At 44.2% G+C, this 19,735-nt stretch overlaps 1 protein-coding gene across 9 annotated transcripts in view; it reads left to right on the top strand.

Moving 5' to 3' along the window:
* CA8 (carbonic anhydrase 8) overlaps nt 1–19,735 on the top strand; it is a 219,301-nt gene that overhangs the window by 175,030 nt on the left and 24,536 nt on the right. For 8 of the 9 annotated variants that reach the window (XM_067017962.1, XM_067017958.1, XM_067017959.1 and 5 more), the window contains 3 exons: nt 10,834–10,929; nt 16,877–16,939; nt 18,897–18,945. In XM_067017962.1, the coding sequence (XP_066874063.1) occupies nt 10,834–10,929; nt 16,877–16,939; nt 18,897–18,945 (208 nt within the window). The remainder of the gene's footprint in view (nt 1–10,833; nt 10,930–16,876; nt 16,940–18,896; nt 18,946–19,735) is intronic. The other variant, XM_067017966.1, reaches the window with a different exon arrangement.

Below are 19,735 nucleotides of genomic sequence, written 5' to 3'. Positions count from 1 at the left end.
CCCGGAGGCCTTTTAACAGTTGACTGACTTTGGTGATCTGGCTTTCTATAACGGAAACATTACTAGTTATCGTTAAACCTTAAGAAAATAAACCTAGAGGGGTGGGATAGGGAGGGTGGGAGGGACGGAGACGCAAGAGGGAGGGGATATGGGGATGTATGTATACGTATAGCTGATTCACTTTGTTGTAAAGCAGAAACTAACACAACATGGTAAAGCAATTATACTCCAATAAAGATGTTAAAAAAAAAAAAGAAAGAGAATAAACAGCGAGTTCAGGCAGCATAGTGAGAAAATAACCAGACAGAAGGTAGATGAGCACACCTTCGTTTACAAAGATCCAGCTGTTTAAATACAACCCTGCCCACCTTTCCATGGCACCTCCTGCTTCTCTTGACCGTAATTGGCTCTAGCCAGCACTTAGTTGCTATTTACCAGGAACTTTCCAAATAAGATCCCTTGTCCTTGTAATGGCTTTACACATTAGGTGGTCTGATCTCTCTTTTACAGCTGAGACCCCGGGGGCTCAGATCATTTTCCCGGGAGCTTGTAGTGAGGAAAGAGCATTCATTCACACTGGGTGTGCTCTTGGCCTTGGGCACAGCCTGGCTGGATTCTGGCCATTTCCTGGGTCGTACATTCTCCATTCCTCTTCCCTGGTTTTTCTTGTCTCTACAGAGGACGTTGTTTGTCGTTCCTCCACGTGTTCAGTAAACAGTCACGCTGAGAGTTCTAACCTGAGTTCTAGTCTTCTTCTACCCTCCCTCTTTGGAGGAGAGAGCCAGCCTAGAGGCGATGGAGCCAAGCCCCCCCCCGGGACCAGGTCTGGCTCTGTCACTTGTCAGCTGTGCAACCCTGGGCAGGCTGCTTCCCCCTCTGTGCCTCCGTTCCCTTCTCATTAAGATGCAGGACTGGGGTTTCCCTGGTGGCGCAGTGGTTAAGCATCCACCTGCCAATGCAGGGGACACAGGTTCGAGCCCTGGTCCGGGAGGATCCCACATGCTGCAGAGCAACTAAGCCCGCGAGCCACAACTACTAAAGCCTGTGTGCCTAGAGCCCATGCTCCGCAACAAGAGAAGCCACCGCGATGAGAAGCCCGTGCACCATAACGAAGAGAAGCCCCCCCACTCGCCACAACTAGAGAAAGCCTGCACGCAGCAACCAAGACCCAACGCAGCCAAAAATAAATTAAAATAAAATAAATTTATATATTAAAAAAAAAGATGCATGGTTGGTGGCAGTCATGTCATCTGCCGTCGTAAAGGTGATAGGGCTGAGCGAGGTGATGTTTGTAAGGAACAGGGCCTGGCAGAGGAGGTAGTACCAGTGCTTGTTAAATAAATACACATACTCGGAGCGTCCTCTGTCATTCACAGGGCACGCAGACCCTCTGTGCTCATCTTTTTCTTCTGTTGAGCTATCAATTTCATGTTTTTATATATTCACACCCTGGATTCTTTTATAAAACTCTTGGAGGTCTTTGTATTTGCAGTGTTGAAAGCAGCACACGCTAAAGCCCTAGATGTTACCGGTGCTCAGTAAATGTTTTGATGATTTTAGAGCTCTGTTGTCAAATGTGGTTCTCATTTGGGGGCAGAGGGGATCGAAAAACAGATGCAGTCTCTAGATGGCTTCATTCTATAACACCAAGACCCTTTGAGAGTCTCTTTACCTTCTTTATTTTATAGAATGACACATGAAATATAGAGGATTTAAGTTATAGTGACTTAATTGCAGCCATAACCCACAAATAAGACAGAGGATATTTCTTGGCAAACCAAGAAACCAATGTCAATGAATCAGTTTTAACTGCTTCTGATCTTACATTAAATATAAAATCTTTCAAAATGATGTATTTTTTCCTTCGATTCGCTCCAATGAGCCTCTTCCAACCTTCCATAGTGAATTTCCTAAAGGCAGCTTTGTTTTTTGGGAAAAGAACCCTAACCACACTGCGATGCCCTGCTCCTAAGAAGGCAGCAAAATCGAAGTAAACAAAAGGAAATTAGCATTCAAAGAGGAAATCATTCCGCTTTGGAAAAAGCGTTTTCATAAATTACATGAAACTAGTGCCTTTTCTTTTTTTAAAATTAAAAAAAGATTGAAGTATAGTTGATATACTAGTGCCTTTTCAAACTGAGGTTTCTGAATCCTAAGAACATATAAGTAGCTTTTGATATTAATATATTAATAGATGAAGTTGCCCTGAAACGCTCCAACACAGCCTCCTATTTCTCATTTTCCGATATCAGAAAGTACATAATTAAGTTTAGGCAAATGTAACAAGTAGGCGACAGTTAGACGTAGAGTTTCAAATAATTTATTTTCCATTCCATGCTTTAGAACGCTTTGTCACTATTTTATGTCTACACCTTGAATGTCCTTTTCTGAATAATAGCGGCATAATATATTGACGATGACATCTTAAGTGCCACGGCACCTGAAAATAATATACACTAAATCTCAATTTATCTGCAGATGGATGGCCGCTCCATACAGTTAGGAGTGGATATGGAGAGAGGGGTGCTTTCTGTGCTGTTTTTCAGTTTTTCAAAGCTCCCATTTTGTTACTCAGACATTTCACTTCCAGTCTTCTTGTCTTTTAAAAAATTCCGATACTTAACATCTTCCTTCTTTCAACCCTCAGTATCATAAGTGTAGTCGAGACATGAACCCTTCTTTCTCCTTTTCTAATTTTGTAGCTCTTTCCCAGTGTGCCGAGAATGGATATTTTGGGTGTGATAGGGCACGGGTGAGAAACTCTGCTCCGGAAACTCAAAATCTAGTGGGAGATCTGCTACAACTCTCACGGTTGACTCTTTGGGACCGAGGAAAGCAGTTAAGTCAAGTCAGGGCACAAAAACCAGGATGTGCTCCTGGTGACTCCTTTTCTCCGGTGACTCTGTGTTGAACTGTGGCCTAGCTCAGAGGAAGGGTCTTGATGACTGTAGTTTTCAGAAAAATGGTTTTCAGGTTCAGTTACATCTGTTGTCATAGGTGCATTGAATACTTCTGATTTTTCAACGTTTATAGCAGCCTCTGATTGTTTCAGGTTTTACTTTTGCCCACGAAAAGAGTAGATTAAAAGAATATTACAAGTTAAAGGTGACACATGTGGAATCTAAAAGATGACACAAATGAACTTATTTACGAAGCAGAAACAGACTCACAGAGAGAGCAGACTTGTGGTTGCCAAGCGGGGGAGGTGGAGAGGGATGGATCTGGAGTTTGGGGTGAGCGGATGCAAACTATTGTGTATAGGATCGATAGACAACAAGGTCCTACTGCAGAGCACAGGGAACTGTATTCAATATCCTGTGATACATCATAATAGAAAAGAATATGAAAAAGAATCTCTGTATATGTGTATAACTGAATCATTTTTGCTGTACAGTAGAAATTAACATTGTAAGTCAACCGTACTTCAATTTAAAAAAAAGAATACTACAAGTGAAAGGTGAATTTTTCTTAAACTCAGGCAAACTGATTCTTCTTATTAAAAAAAACAAATCCTTAGCCCCCCCTTACAGCTACCTTTCGATTTGTTTTCTGGTCCTCACTGCCCGCCTTCTAGGCTGAGCTGGCCCTACCCCACTTGTTCATCCTGATGTCTTTACACTCTGCCTCTGCTCCTTTCATTGTGTCGCAGCTGCCTTCTCAATAATCTTAAAGACATCCATCCAAAGTCTCTTTCTGTCCTCATTTTCTTTCTTTTCTTTTCCTTTTTTTTTTTTTTGCGGTACGCGGGCCTCTCACTGCTGCGGCATCTCCCGTTGCGGAGCACAGGCTCCGGACGCGCAGGCGCAGCGGCCACGGCTCACGGGCCCAGCCGCTCCGCGGCACGTGGGATCCTCCCGGACCGGGGCACGAACCCGCGTCCCCTGCATCGGCAGGCAGACTCTCAACCACTGCGCCACCAGGGAAGCCCTCTTTTTTTTTTTTTTTTTGGTAGCTATTGTCGCTTGGTTGTGGTAGAGCCTTCACTCTGCTAACCACACTTTCTTCCAGAAAGTCTTTTTCTTGTTGGTCTTAACAGGACTTTGGAATTTTCTGGGTTTTCTCCTGTGTATTTGATAGTCCCCTTTCCTTCTTCTCACCCTTAGTGAAAGCTCAGTCCTTACCCTCCCGTTGGTCTCTTCTGTGACTTGATACCTGGGTGAGCTGACCTTACAGGGCTGTCTCTCCGGGTATCTCCGGATGTCTGCGGTCTGCACCTCGAGCCCCTGCTTCTCCAGGCAGTTCAGGTGCTGCAACTCTCACTGATGGGACCCAGTTTGACTGTAATGATGTAACTTTCAACACCTAAAACTGGGCTTATCCTACTTTTGGTTAGTGATTTAGGACGGAGACCCGTAATCCCTTTCCCTTCGTATCTGTTGGTTCATGTTATCTCTATCTCCAGCTCCAATCTATCTGTCTATCAGATGCCTGTCGAGGCCTCAGAGGGTGGGTAGAATTTGGGTTAGTGGCAAGACGGGGGGGGGGGGGGGGCGGGGAACAGCATTCCAAGTGAGTGGAACAGAAACGGAACGGGCAGGGTGTTGTGAGGAGTCAGGAGTCCCACTTGATTTGAGTATTTGGGGATAGTTAGGATGGGGAAGGATGGGGTTGGAGAAATTTAAGCCCTGTATGGGCAGGCAATAAAGGAAGTTAGAGATTTTGAACAGAGAAATACGGTGAGAGCAGTGTTAGAGGGAGATTGGTTGAGCTTTGAAATGCAAATGATTAGGGGTCAGCAAAGCCTTGGTGAGTTGGAGATAAAGAGGTGGGGGTCCCCGGGGGGTTGGGGGCTCCATGAAGAAAACAGTGAGAGGGTGCCTTTGAAGGGAATGGATGTCAGTTCTGGAAATACTCAGCTTGAAGTGGCTCGAAGCCACTTGAAAGGAAATGTCTATTAAGCATTTGAAGATAGAAGACACAGAACCTGTGTGAGTACAGGGCTGGGGAGAGAAACGTGTGAGTCATAATTGCCTTTTAAGTTTTTACTGCTTTTTCCATTCCTCATGATTCATTCTTTTGTGCCCTAATGCTGTTGTGTTATTTATGTTAATAATAAACCTCATTTATCTTGACGATAGCTTTCTGTTAGGCTGCCACGAGCTCTTCAAACTTATTTTTTCTCGGTGACAAATAAATGATTATAAGGCTGCGGCTTGTCACAGTTCCATAACTTTTTTTTTTTTTTTTGACAAATTTATCTATCGCTGTGAGTTAAGTACATTAGGACGAACGTTTTGCAGGTACTAATGGTGTAGCAGCATAATCAATGGCAGGAAATTGGAATGTGTGAGCCCTTTAGCAAAAGAGCAAGATTTTCTCTGTAAAAGGATGCTTTACCGTTGTTATCCTAGGGTCAGATTTTTTTTATTGAGCTTTTTTTTTGCGGTACGCGGGCCTCTCACCTCTGTGGCCTCTCCCGTTGCGGAGCACAGGCTCCGGACGCGCAGGCTCAGCGGCCATGGCTCACGGGCCCAGCCGCTCCGCGGCACGTGGGATCTTTCCAGACCGGGGCACGAACCCGTGTCCCCTGCATCGGCAGGCGGACTCGCAACCACTGCGCCACCAGGGAAGACCCCAGATTTTTTTTAAGAGGAAGGAATGAGGGTCATGATGCTGACAGAGTAATAACGGGTCTTTGCTTTTCTATGTCTTTGTAATAACATACATTATTAACACACAAGGCCACGTGCACGGAGGCCTTGGTGGGTGGGGTGGAGGAAGAACGGTAAGAGGTGAGGAGAGACTCAGCTTTAACTGTGGGCTTCCTGCTCTGATATCCCAGTTTGGGAGAAAGACAGAACATTTTGCTTCTCGAGGAAGAGTCCCTGAGGGGGGTGGGGAACTGCCCCTCGTTTCCGTTGAGGAAGAATCATCTGTTGTTCAGCTGCTGTTGTTGGCAAGCTTGGTAGGAGTTTGGGTTCAAACTGCAAGAGGCAACCCCTCTGCCACCTGCTGTCCCGTGTGTTTACAGGCAAAGAAGGTCTAGGCTCCAGAGACCTTCGTGAGGCCAAGTCCTTCCTGCCTGTGTCATCGGAGGAGTGAGCTGGCCGAGCAGAGGGGCCCCTCTGAGTCGAGGCAGCGGACGGAGTCATCACACCATCCGACCCTTGTCCTCCTTAGAAACGAGCGGTGTTGGTGACCTTGGGCTGCCCTGCAAACTGGAAAGCTGCTCACCGTCCTCCAAGTCATCACCCCGCTTCTCTGCCTTTGGGGGTTACGCATGACTAAAGCTAAGGAGGGCGAAAAGTGATAGGAACGTGGAGGTAAAGAGAGCCCAACGGGAGGACAGAGAAGGTGTGAAGAAGTCGAGCTTTAAGGCGTAGCTCTCCTTACGGTATAGGGAGACATGCTCCAAGAGGTGGTGGCTTGTGAAGTTCATGGAGCTAAGGAGCTGAAACAAGCGTCTAAGGCTGGCGACTCCCAGCTCAGAAGTCTTTTATGAGAGCTGTTGCCTCTAAGAAGTTAGCACTGGGGCTTCCCTCATGGCGCAGTGGTTGAGAGTCCGCCTGCCGATGCAGGGGACACGGGTTCGTGCCCCAGTCCGGGAGGATCCCACTTGCCGCGGAGCGGCTGGGCCCGTGAGCCATGGCCGCTGAGCCTGCGCGTCCGGAGCCTGCGCTCCGCAACGGGAGAGGCCACAGGAGTGAGAGGCCCGCCACACCGCGAAAAACAAAAAAAAAAGAAGTTAGCACTAGAGTTGCACAAGTGCAGTGTTGCTCCTTTCCGTGCTGCCCTCTGCCGTAGATCTGCCCCGCCCCAGAGCGTGTCTGCACTGTTACACCTGGAAATGAGTCCTCCAGGTGCCCTCAGCAGATAACTGTCTGCTTGGACCTCTGCTAAGCCTCCCTTGGACTCCATGGGCTGCGTCATCATTATCTAAACCATATCCTTGGTATCAAATGCCTTTCCGTTCAAATCCATTTGTCCCCAGACAAATGTCAGAGCACATGTCCTCCATATGTGCATATTTATTACCAAACTAATTCATGCACTAATATGTTATAGATGTATTGAAATGTATATTATATATATAATATATAATCTGTTTTGTGTAGCATAGGAAAATTCAAATGAAAAGACATTGGATAAAAATAAACGTAAGCAGATGTTCTAATATGTTCTTTCTGAGCATCAGTAGATCATTTTGTCCCCGACCCTTTGCCAGAGGAGCCATGTTTAGTCTTAGAAGAACAAATTGCGAACGCTGTCACATTAATTGTTAGGGCCCTTTGTCTTTATTCCTGTCGCTTCTAATCTTGTTCAGATTTAAACCTCCATTCATCTCTACCCTTTTTTTCTCGTCACACACAGTTTTTGTTTGTTTGTACAACCTGTATTAAGAGTTCTCAGGAGAAACAGTATATGTATATTCAGAGACAGAGAGAGGAGAGTTAAGATTTATTTTAAGGAACTGGCAAATCTGAAGTATGCAGGGCAGGCCAGACGCTGGAAATGCAAGTAGGATTTTTTTCACTCTGGAGGTAGAATTCCTTCTCCTTCAACTGATTGGATGAGGCCCACCCACATAATGGAGGGTAATTTGCTTTGCTCAGTCGACTGATTCACATGTTATCACAGCTAAAAAATACCTTCAAAGCAACGTCTAGACTGATGTTTGACCAAATAACGGCACCGTAGCCTAGCCATGTTGACACACAAAGTTAATCATCACACACCCGTATCGTAATCTTCTGTTGGAACTTTCCTGGTAGCCACCTAGCTTACCTTCCCACCTCCCGTGCCAAATACCTCCATCCACCCCCGTTCTGTCGGAAGAACCTTTGAAGGGGGATTTTGATGGATTCTAAGCAGCATAAGTAATAATAATATTCACTGCAATAATATATTGCGTTAGTGTTTCCCAAAGCACAGTTATGATAAAATTTAAACCTCTGTGCCATCTGAACCCCTCTAACTTTCCAGCCCCCATCTCTCCTGTCACTGATAGTCTTATGTGCCCTCTAGTTACCCCCAAAGTACTCAGTTCTTCACAGGCACTGATGACTTTCCTGTCTCTATGGCTTTGCTCTATGAAACAGAACCAACACTAATATAAGGCAAAATATAAGATGATAGGAATAAAGAAGGGGCTGAGGGAGGCCAGGAAGGTGATGTGAATAATTCAGGCTTCTCAGACTTGAAGAAAAGGAGATTTCTGATGATGTTTTGTTTGGTCTTAACAAGAGAAAGCACCTCCAAGAGAGGGGCGTTTCTCAGTAAGTACCAGGCTGGAGCTGTGTTTCTGAAGTTTGGGTTCCTTGTGCACTGTGAGGGAAGAATCTCTTTTGCTCGTTAATGGAGTCTCAACTGATTATAAGACCCAGATGATAGAGCAGACAACAGGTGGTAGAGATTCTCTTGCTATTTTCGTTCTGTGTTATTGTACTGGTCACACAAGAGTCATAGTGATCTTCTGTTATCCTTTTTAGCTTGAGTTAGTGGAAGCGCCAGGATGTCCCTTAACTTTTTTCTTTCTTTCTTTCTTTCTTTTTTTTTTATAGACTGTATATTTTAAGAACAGTTTTAGATTTACAGGAAAATTATGACAATAGTCCAGAAAATTCCCACCTGACCTACACCCAGTTTCCCCTGTTATTAACATCTTACATTAGTATGGTACATTGGTTGTAATTAGTGGACCAATCTCAATACACTAAGTATTTTATTCAGTTTCCTTCATTTTCACCTAATGTCCTTTTTCTGTTCCAAGATCTCACCTATGACACCACTTTACATTTAGTTCTCATGTTTCCCTAGACTCCTCTTGGCTGTGACATTGTCTCAGGCTTCCTTTGTTCTTTGACGACCTTGACAGTTTTGAGAAATACTGGTCAGGTATCTTGTAGAATGTCCCTCTCTTGAGATTTGTCTGAGGTTTCCCTCTTGGTTAGGCCGGGGTTGTGGGTTATTGGGAGGAAGAGCACACAGGAAAAATGTCATTTTCATCACACCATGTCCAGGTGCCTATATCAACATGTCTGATGGCTGCCGATGTTGGCCTTGGTCACCTGGCCCAGGTGGTGTTGGCCATATTTCTCCACCATCAGGTATTCCATACTGTACTATTTTTCTGGGGGGTGGGGGTGGGGGCTGTGGCATGCTGTGAGGCTTGTGGATATTAGTTCCCCGATCAGGGATTGAACCCGGGCCCCAGCAGTGAAAGCACGAGTCCTAACCACTGGACCGCCAGGGGATTCCCCCATACTGTACTCTTTAAAAGGAGATTGCCATGTACAGCACACACTTAAGGAGTGGAGACCCTCAATTTTTTAAGCACAAAAACATGTGAAGTAGTTTTTGAGGAACAGGAGTGAGTGATGATGTTGCTGAATTATGGAGGCGTGGCAAAAAAAAAAACCCACAAAAAACCCCCCCAAAACATACTTTTTTTTGGTTTGTTTTGTTTCAGAAAAAAAAAAAAAATCTCCATGCTGTCGCTATGAGAAGTAAGAAAAATGTTGATTTGAACTTTGCAATTTGTGGAAAAAAAGTAGATTTCAACCTTGGGCTTTTTTTTGTTGATTTAATTAAGGCAATCAGTTCTTATCTGTACCACTGTACACTTAATCTGTACCACTGGGGCTCCAAAGCTATCGTTGCAGCCAGAAAAGGAAAGATTAAATTGGTCTGTCTTTCATTACTAACTGAAAGGTTATAGAACATGGCTTTCTTAAAGGCATTGCCTTGACAGTTACATTTACTGGACAATCCAAGTTCATGTGGGCTTTTCATAGCCTGACCCGTCCTGGGTGACTGTTTCTATTATAGGCAGAGGACCTCACTACTTCCCCCTAGTGGTCAGCTTTATAATCTTGGATTCTAGTTGGACCAATTCAGCAGGAGAAACTTCAAAGTTAATGGCAATCCTCATGATAATTTTCCTTCATATTTTAATATGGATGCTAAAATGACATGGCGATTGAATTTTAGGATGTCTTTTTGGATTAAAACTAATTCTTAAATGGGTCAGTGTTTTCAGGCAGCAAGTAATGGTAACTTGATTAAAAGCTAAAGTGATGAAGCTTAGTATTCTAGGCGGAAGGTTTACCTTGCTACTGTGCTTCTGAGAACCTCAGTGGCCATTTGATTTTAACCAGGGAATTGAATCTGGCTTCTTGCAAGTGTTTCATCAGCACTGTAGGAGCAAGTGCACATTCTAGATAAACCTGAAGACTACAGAGCTTCATGGGGCTAGTAGTGAGAGAATCCTCTGGAGTATTGTTTGTCATTCCTTCACAGGTAAAATTTTATCTCCAGGACAGGAAATGGCTTTCGTTTAGAGTTCTACGTCAGCATTCATTATTTTACCATGCTTTGAAAAGATGCGCAGCGCGTTTTATAGGATGCTATCTGTCTACATATTCTTAGAGAGTGGAGAGAATTTACAGAATTGGAGACTGGTTTTGTATTATCCTTGATGGAAATACTGGGTGACACAGTACTTGAGTATACGTGGGTGGTAATCCTTCGAATGAGTTCTGGCGTTTGTGCCCAGACCCGAGTTCTGTTTTACTGAGATCCAGAGGGGGGATGGCGTCTAGGGAAAGGCAACGAAATCAGTGTGAAATCTGCGAGTCGTCTTAGATGTGCTCCTGATTAGGACAGAAGCAGAACTCGAGTGGCATTCAGCACTGCTTCTGTTCAGAAATGAGAAGGGAGGAATTCACACAGAGAACCCGTATTAAACCAGTCATCTCTTTGTGTCTGTTTGTGGTACTCTCGTTGCGTACAACACCATACACTGTATGGTCAAGGAGCAGTTGATACGTCTTTGTTTTCCTGAGCCGAAGTACATTTAGTAACGAGGTTACCTGTCTGTCGTTGCTCACCCAGCTCCACCTGATCCACTGGAACTCCACCTTGTTTGGCAGTATTGATGAGGCTGTGGGGAAGCCCCATGGAATCGCCATCATTGCCTTGTTCGTTCAGGTAAATGGTCTCCTGCTATGACTGTTATACTGTTCAGAGATGCTTATTTCTACTTCATTTTGCGAAAGACTTCTTGTTCTCTCTCATTTTTACTACTTAGAGGTGACATTAAACACCTAGACAGAGAGCATTGAAACTTTAAAAATAGAAAACTTGATCTCTCTGGGTCAAGGATGAGCAGCCATATTCACTGGTGGAAAATGGTTCATTGGCTTATTAGAAATTTTCTTCAGAGTGGCATTCAGGGTCTTTGGAGAAAGGAGTTAGAAAATGTCTCCTGAAGGCAGAGTTCACTTTATTATTGAAAAAGAATTTCAGGAAATATTTTTGGACCTCGCCTTCCTGCAAAATCTAAGAGAAATCAATACTATAATCATGTAGTAGATTCCTTTAGCTATTTGTTATTAATAATTTTCACTCTAAGATGATTTGAAGTGCCTTGTAGAAAACACTGATAAAAGGAGAGCGGCAAAGACCTTGGTGGATATAGTCAATGTAAAGTTTAGATTTGAGCTCTTTGGTGGGCAAAGAATATTATAGAAATTTAGTGAAATGTACAGAAGCGGACCATATGCTTTCAAAGGTAAAATTTTAATTTAGTTCCTAAGGTGAATCTTTTAAACTTTGTCTTGATGTAATTACTTGATGTAATAAAAGATTTAGAGGTGAAGGAGACCCTGGAAATTGTAGGCTTCCCCCTTCCGCCTCTTATAGAAGAAAAACCAAGGGCCGAAGAGGCCAAGTCATTGTTTATAGTCACACAGGGATTTGATGTCACCAGTCAGGACCAGAAAGCATTGTCCACTCTGTGTGTGGCTCCAGGCTGCCTTTGGATAACCTAGTGGTCCTTAATAACTTAATTTTCCAAAGAGAGCTGAGGAAGGGGCCTTTTGAAACCTCTTTTTTTGGGGGGGGTGGCATATATTTCAGTAGTATTAATTCCAACAATTTCCTGTTATAAATACCTCTAAGATATTTCTTTATTGATGTTTGAAAGTAGCCTTCCAGTTTTATTTAGCCTTTTAATATTTTGAAATCCATGTTTTTAAAGTGTAACACATGTCATGGAATTTAAATCCTTGCATTTAAAGATAAATCTTTTTCTCACTATTTATTTCATGCCTTTTTCACAGGCACGGCCCAATATTCCTTCTGCTTTATATCTGCATTGTATAAGGAGAATGGTGGAATCACAAAATGTTGATGAAAAATGTTTTAAATTATACTACAAATATATTTTGATAATCTTTAGTATATCGAAAATAATAACTGCTAAAGTTCATCTTTTGTAACCTGAGAAAGTTAACAGAGCATCCAGATTTGACAGCATGAGGCAGAAGTCGAAGGCAATGTCTCATTGTTAAAAAAAAAAAAAAAAAGAATAAAATAAAAATAAGAACACAAATAACCAAATAGTTGTCTGTAGGAGGGGAGGGAACATGTTAGTTTCATCTTTGGAGACGGTACTCAATACATACTTGGGAACGGAATTCAATGTGATAACTTGATGTTTTCACTTACTGCTTCTCAGCGTAGAACAGCTGACGTGCGGTAATAGTGCGCTAGATTGGAAGCCGCGTCTCTCGGGACCAAACGTCGCCGTTCCCTGGACCAGCCTACTGCTGGAGGCAGGCAAAGCTCGGGAGCCTCTACTCTGGGTCTAACTTTCCATAGGAGGGAAAATCCACAGTATCTACGTGAAAATGCCTTTCTCGGGAGAGAACAGAGTCCCAGAAACTATAGAGCAAACATTCGTGGAGGAAAGAAGGGCTGATCGGGAGTGTCAGCCGAGGCAGGGAGGAAAGGACCGCATGCGGGCGGGTCTTGCATTTAGGTCAGAGGCTGCGAGAAGCGGAGGGGAGGAAGTCCAGGCAGTGAGGATAGACTTGCCTTTCGGGAAGCTCGACTCAGAGACAGACGGGGTGATAACTCGTGGTGATGTGCACAGCAAGATTCAGATAGTTTCATATTGTGACCCGAGATGGGCCTGCGTTTTGATTCTGAGCAAAAAGGGCCAAGCGCAGACGTTGTGTAAACATGTCAGGAAGACAGGGGGTAATTGATGTGGAAAAGCCTCAGAGGAGGTGGAAAGGCATGGGATGAGAGCTTAGGTGGATGGACTGACCCTGGACAGGACGGGCCCCACCCCTTCACCGAAATAGAGGGCCAGGAGGAAGGGGCACAAGCGGCACACATTTTTAGGTGAAGAAAGCCAGGAATTTAGGGGAGTTTATGCCTGATGACCCTTGTTATCTCTGAGACATGCAAAGCAAAATCATTATTATTATTATTATTTTTTGTTTTTTGTTCTTGGCGGTAGGCGGGCCTCTCACCGTTGTGGCCCCTCCCGTTGCGGAGCACAGGCTCCGGACGCGCAGGCGCAGCGGCCACGGCTCACGGGCCCAGCCTCTCCCGCGGCACGTGGGATCCTCCCGGACCGGGGCACGAACCCGTGTCCCCTGCATCGGCAGGAGGGCTCTCAACCACTGCGCCATCAGGGAAGCCTAAGCAAAATTATTTATAGAGCAAAGGAAATATAGGTGTGGGATTGGGTTTTGAGATAGCGCCGGAGGGGAATGACAATAGACTTGACAGTCCTTGTGGGAGACCCACTTGAGATTGGACATCACAGAGGGTACAGGACAACGGATCGTGGGCTGTTCTCCATCCGGGGTGAGGAGCAGAGAATTCTAGGAATTTTCTTTTTTGTTGGCCGTGCCCCGCGGCATGTGGGATCTTAGTTCCCCGAGCAGGGATCGAACCCATGCCCCCTGCGATGGAAGCGCGAGTCTTAACCACTGGACTACCAGGAAAGTCCCTCTAACAAGTTAATTGTTTTAGCGATCCATTACAGAGCATAAGGTTTAGGAGGACAAAGGGATTAGAGAATGGAAAATGGTTGAAGAGGTGTCGTTCAGCATAGGCAGGAAGGGAAAGAGATGAAGCCAAGAGGGGCTTGAGAGGCGTGACGCCTTGTGATCAGTGAATAGGAAGAGAAGAGAAGAGAAGAGAGAGCTGGTCGGATGGGCACTTACGGTCAGAGGCAATGGTCTTTGTTTGGAGTTGCAGTTTTCAGAGTGAAGACGAATCCAGGGTGTGTTCTCAGGATTGGTTTGCTGAGGTGGGAGGGAGCTGGCGGGCATGGACCGAGGGGTAAAGAGACAGGCCAGGGAGGGCACAGGTCGCACACAGGCACGTTGAAGTCCTCCGGAGTGACGGCAGGAGGGAATGACCACTGAGAGCGACCGGTGGGTCAGTAAGTGACAAGTAGGTCAGGATAGCGTCGGAGGAGGGCAGTCCGCTCAGAGGAGGAGGATGGCTTTGGGCTTGCGGGGTAGAAGACCCCGCTGAAAGTAACAGCTGGGAGCTGGCCGCAGCTCTCACTCCTGTCTTGAGGGAGACTGCGCAGGGTCCACTCCAAAGGCTGGGGAGGGTGGTGGCCTTGAGCAGACCCGAGGGGTTCACAGAGACCCCCTGGAGGAGGTGGTGGGAGAGCCTGTCAAAGCTGTGAAGTCATCCAGCTTCAGAGGCTGCGGTGGAAAATGATGGGGGCATGAGCGTTAGAAGTGGAAAAGCGCGCAGGGCTGTGCAGGGCTGAGGTCGTGCAAGAGGAAACTCGCCAGAGGGCTGGCATTTGGGGCAGCGGTGAAAGATGGCCAGGGGGAGGGTCAGAAGTTCCTGGGCTCCTGGCAGACTCTTGGTCCCACGCTGCGTTGTCACCTGCACTGCTGTAGGATTTTAGGGGCTGAGGTGTGCAGAGGATCCATCTATATTTTCTTTTTGGTGGCTGTAACCCCTCAGACGAAACACTGACAAAAGAGGAAAGAGATGGAGCAATAGCTGAAGTTGGTTGCAAAATATAAAGTTTTGCCCGTAAGGTGAAGAACCTTTATAGACAGAAGGAGCCCGTAAGAGTTATTAAGTGCTACTTTATGTAAGCACTGTATTCGATGCTGGGTAGCATTCTGATTAAGAGTAGTCTGGGTGATAGTCACTGAATTACAATGCACCGTGCCCTGTTCTAAGGTTTGTTTTTTTAAAGATCGATTGACTGATCTATCGGTTGGACCACGCTGGGTCTTAGCTGTGGCATGCGGGAATTTTAGTTGCGGCATATGGACTCTTGGTTGCGGCACGTGGGATCTAGTTCCCTGACCAGGAATTGAACCCGGGCCCGGCCCCCTGCATTGGGAGTGCAGAGTCTTAGCCACTGGACCACCGGAGAAGTCCCTGTTCTAAGGTTTTTGTTTGACTGAGTCTTCTCTTCAACGCCATCACTTTTGTCCACCCCACTGTATAGAGGAGGAAGCTGAAGGACACAGAGGTTAGCTAAACTTGCTCAAGACTGAAAAAAGAGTCGGGGTCAGAACCCAGCATCCAGCGCGAGTGACCTTTGCTCCTGGACCACTACATTGTGTGGTCTTACAACGTTCAGATGTGGACTCTTCAAAGAGTTAAGCTCTGACAAGAGATGCGTGAAGTAAAGACAGAGCCGACCTGTGGGTGTAATCATCCAAATGCTACATTGTGGTTAAACCAGTACAACAGAGGGGTCTGTTTCCCCTGAAGATGGGGCGAAGGTGTCTGCCTACAGGTCCAGGCTTTTGCACCCAGGAGTAAATTTCCCTAAGATGTGTGTGTGTGTGTGTGTGTGTGTGTGTGTGTGTGTGTGTGTGTGTGTCTGCGCGCGCACGTATGTGTGTGTATATATACACTTATGCACATATTATACATATATACATTTTTTTAACTTAAGAGAATTCATTTTCTGTTTTTAGTGCCGATCTCAGGAATTGCAAACACTTGGAAAATGATGTCTCAGTTATTTTGAACTGATTGGCCTATCTTAGGTTATGTAAGTTTCTTGTCTCACCTCTTTCCTCTGATGCCCTCTCACCTAGCCTGTTTCCCAGTTGGATCTTGGTGGAGAGAAACAGGAAATATAAACATGGTGACAGCTCTTCTAGCTCCTATAGGTCATTCTCCAAAATTTATGTGGAAGAGAAAAAGCGAACCGTAACAAGGATTGTTTGTCTGAGGTTATAAATTGTCTCTGCTGTGACTGCCCTCCATTACCATGGACTGTTGAAACTTGGCTGAAAAATGGAAATCAGATTGCACTTACAATTTTAAAAGTTAGAGTCAAGAGTATTTAACATCATATTCTTTTTAAAGTCTCAAATTCTTTGGAACATTTTATACACTGAAAAAATGTAATGATACATAATGCTTTAAAAGAGAAAGCTACTGGGAATTCCATGGTGGTCCAATGGTTAGGACTCAGAGCTTTCACTGACATGGCCTGAGTTCAGTCCCTGGTCAGGGAACTAAGACTGCACAAGCCACTCAGCGGGGCCTGGAAAAAAAACATAGAAAGCTACGAACAGCATATTCTTATTTATTTAAGAATAAAGAGGGGATTATAGAACTATGTCCTGTGGTAATCAAGAAATGTTCTCCTGATTTCGGTGACAGGACAATGAATACGTATGAAATCCTGTACTTATTTTTCTGAGTTAATAAAATTTTTTCAACACGGATAAAATCTTTATAGTAATGACCTAGAAATGCCCAAGGTAAAAATGGAAGGCTTTGGGCATGTGATGAATAATTTTAATTCAGAAATATCCTTGAAATTTCTATACTGCAGTATTATGACTTTTAAAAAAAAAATATATATATATAGCACAGTGTGTAAACCTGTACCTAGCAAGGTGAATTTAGAATGGATTCTTGGAAATGTCTAGGAACATATCTAATACTTTCTTGTACTGGCTTCTGTTACACCTTTAATTGCCTTCAGTGGATGTTGACCTGGCTATTATTAAAAAGGTCATTTGTTCCCCAGGATGGACATTCAGGTGAACTTGAACTTCACTTCTGTTGGTTATTTTAAGTAGAAGCTACATATTTAAAAGCTTTATGGTTTATGCTTTACACATTGCAGATTGGAAAAGAACACATAGGCCTGAAGGCTGTAACTGAAATCCTCCAGGATATTCAGTATAAGGTAAGTCATTCTTTAAAAGAAAATAAAACTACTGGCTGTGTCAGAGGCTTCCAAGCCCACCTTCAGGCTGGGAGATTCCCTAAAAGGACTCACAGCCAAGTTCTTATCCTCCTGGTTGTGGTTTCTTCCAGCAGAAGGCTACAGTCCCAGGGAGGCGGGCCACAAGCTTCCAGACAGCCCCGCCCCGTGGAGTGGCATAGGGACACACCCGATTCTCCTAGCAGTGATGTCACAACACGTGTGAAGCTTTCCTGCGCCTTGGTGTCCAGGGATTTTGTTGGGGGTCAGTCACGCCAGCCAGCAGTGCCTGAGGGACTGACCTCAGCTGCTCTGACTCTAGCCCTCCCCAACCCTGAGCAAAGCCGGGCTTTCAGCATAAATCACAGTGTTGGGATATACTTACCTGGTCCAACTGGTGCAGCCTGGCCCAAGGCCTCAGGCACACAGAGCCACTCCTCTCAGGCAGCATATTCCAAGGGCTCAGAGATTATCTCCCAGGAGCCAGCCAGGGGCCAGTCTTGAAGACAGACCTTAAAAATTTTTTTTTGGATTGTGTAGGATTCGAGCAACCCAGGCCAGCTGAGTTACCCCTTTCTGCCTGCTAGTTATAGGAAGGTAGTGTAAATGAAACAAATAAAAACTGTGGCAACCACACTTCAAAGAATTTAAGTAAAAGAAAAAAAAAGAGACAAGTACATATAAGCCATAAGATGACATATCCCACAGAGGGTGATTTAGGTTGATTTGAGGCTGTAGTGATTCAGCCTCGCATTGCCGGGAAGCCCAGTTCTCTTACAAACAGTACCTTTTATGCTCATGTTGAGTCAGTAGAATCTGAGTGGCTTTGGGAGGGAGCAGCTCAGTCCCATGTGGGTGCTGGAGATACCACACAGGGGTCCAAAGACCCAAGGCCAACCCTAAAATCTGTCTGGAAACAAAGTCTTGCTAACTCGAGACTCACTAGCTCAAGCCCAGAGCATCTGGAGCCAGGCAAGAGCCTCTACAGAAGGTCTGCCAAGGGAAAGCACAGACTGGCCACAGAAGCTGGTGAAAAGGGGACAAGGACACATTTTCATTGGCATTTGTTGAATAGAAATGGGTTGAGAAATTTTCCTTTATTGCTTCAGCTAATGGGACATCAGTCGTTATGGAATACAGGAGGATGGTGGGAGGTAAGAAAGCTGGATTCTTTAATGTGTCCAGCAGCCCCCAGAAGTAAGGAAGAGACCAAGGGGTCATGCACTCACCTTCCCTGTTATGTCTGCATCAGTGGAGGAATCTATAAGAGACATCCAACTGGCGTGACAGGTCTGTCTGTCTAAGGACCGACATTTTAAATGGGACTATTTAAAATAGTGATCAGAAATGTGAATTGGTGATGGCACAAATAGTTTATTGAAATTTAAATCTAGTTTTGATAAACATGTATTGAAATTTAATATTTTCACCTGAGTGTCAGTTCTCCCTCTCTGGAGGAGGAGAGCGTCCAGAATAGGACCTAGAGCTGAGCTACCAAATCCAAAGGGGGCAAAATGAGAATTTGGGAGGCAGCCCGTCCTGCCAAGGTTAGGAATTGAGATCATAGTACCAGGAAGAAAGTCATTTCTAAAGAATTCCCTGAGCCAAGGCCTAAGTCTCTGGTCTGGATGCGCCAGGAGTGGGAAAGGTAGCTGACATGGGGCAGATGGACACTGGACGATTTTAAGTTTCACACCTGGAATTATAGGGAAAATTGAGCTGCAGCAGCAGAGAAAAATAGCTGCAGACTCAGAGTAGGAATATCTTGTTGGAATCAACCCCTGTTGCTCCAATGAGAAGACAGATGGACACAATTCTGTGGGGTCTGATTATGCTGTTCAGAAAAGACTTCAACCTGAATTTTTAGTGCTAATAAATGTTCTTATTCTAAAATTTAGAAATTTTGTGTTAACATGGGATACATTGTTTTCTGTTTCAGGGGAAGTCCAAAACAATACCCTGCTTTAATCCTAACACTTTATTACCAGGTAAGCATTCATCTGCATAAGATGAATTTTAACTGTGGATATGACTGCATTGTTTTCCTCAGAACATACACAACTATATCTTGTTAGTTAATAAAGTTTCCTTTACAATTTATATTCTCTGTAGTTGGTACCAGTTTCAGATTGCTCTAAACCTGGGAGTAAACCTTTTGAAATAATAAACACTTTACCACTAGTTCCATTAATCCATGAAGAGGTGTTGTTTGGATTTTCATTCATACAAATTGCTACCTCTGTGTAAAGCACGACTGTAATAACATAACCTTGATATACATGTAAGATTGGTCAGTGCAGTTCTTATTAATCTCTGGTGTGAAGTAAACTTTATATCTAATTTTAAAAGATAACCTCTTTGCAATGATATTTTTATTTAGCTATTATTTCTAAATATTTAGGTAGGCCTGAACAGGTAAGAATCGTATATAAGATACTCAAAATATAATTTGTAGATAAAGGTTGTTGTGTACAAAATTTGGGTCTTCACATTTCTCTGCCTAAATTATGTGAACTTTTTTGGTGTTTCAAACAAAACCAAATGCATTGTATCTTCTACTTTCTACATTTAATTGCACTGCTACACACCGGTTTTTTCCATATGTTGAATACTCACCCATCATATTTAATCACAAATTCTTTTAATGCAGGGCTACAAGATTTTATAAGAATGATTTTTTAAATTCTATCATAATGTGATTTCAATATTTTGCTATTGAAGAAGCAATATAGAGGTCGCTAGAACAGCATGGTTAAATGCACAGACTTGTTTTCTTGT

The sequence above is a fragment of the Kogia breviceps genome, chromosome 17 (assembly GCF_026419965.1).
Source record: "Kogia breviceps isolate mKogBre1 chromosome 17, mKogBre1 haplotype 1, whole genome shotgun sequence".
Classification (NCBI taxonomy): Eukaryota; Metazoa; Chordata; class Mammalia; order Artiodactyla; family Physeteridae; genus Kogia; species Kogia breviceps.
The sequence above is the reverse complement of the archived record's forward strand: the minus strand, read 5'-3'. Positions and strand labels throughout refer to the sequence as shown.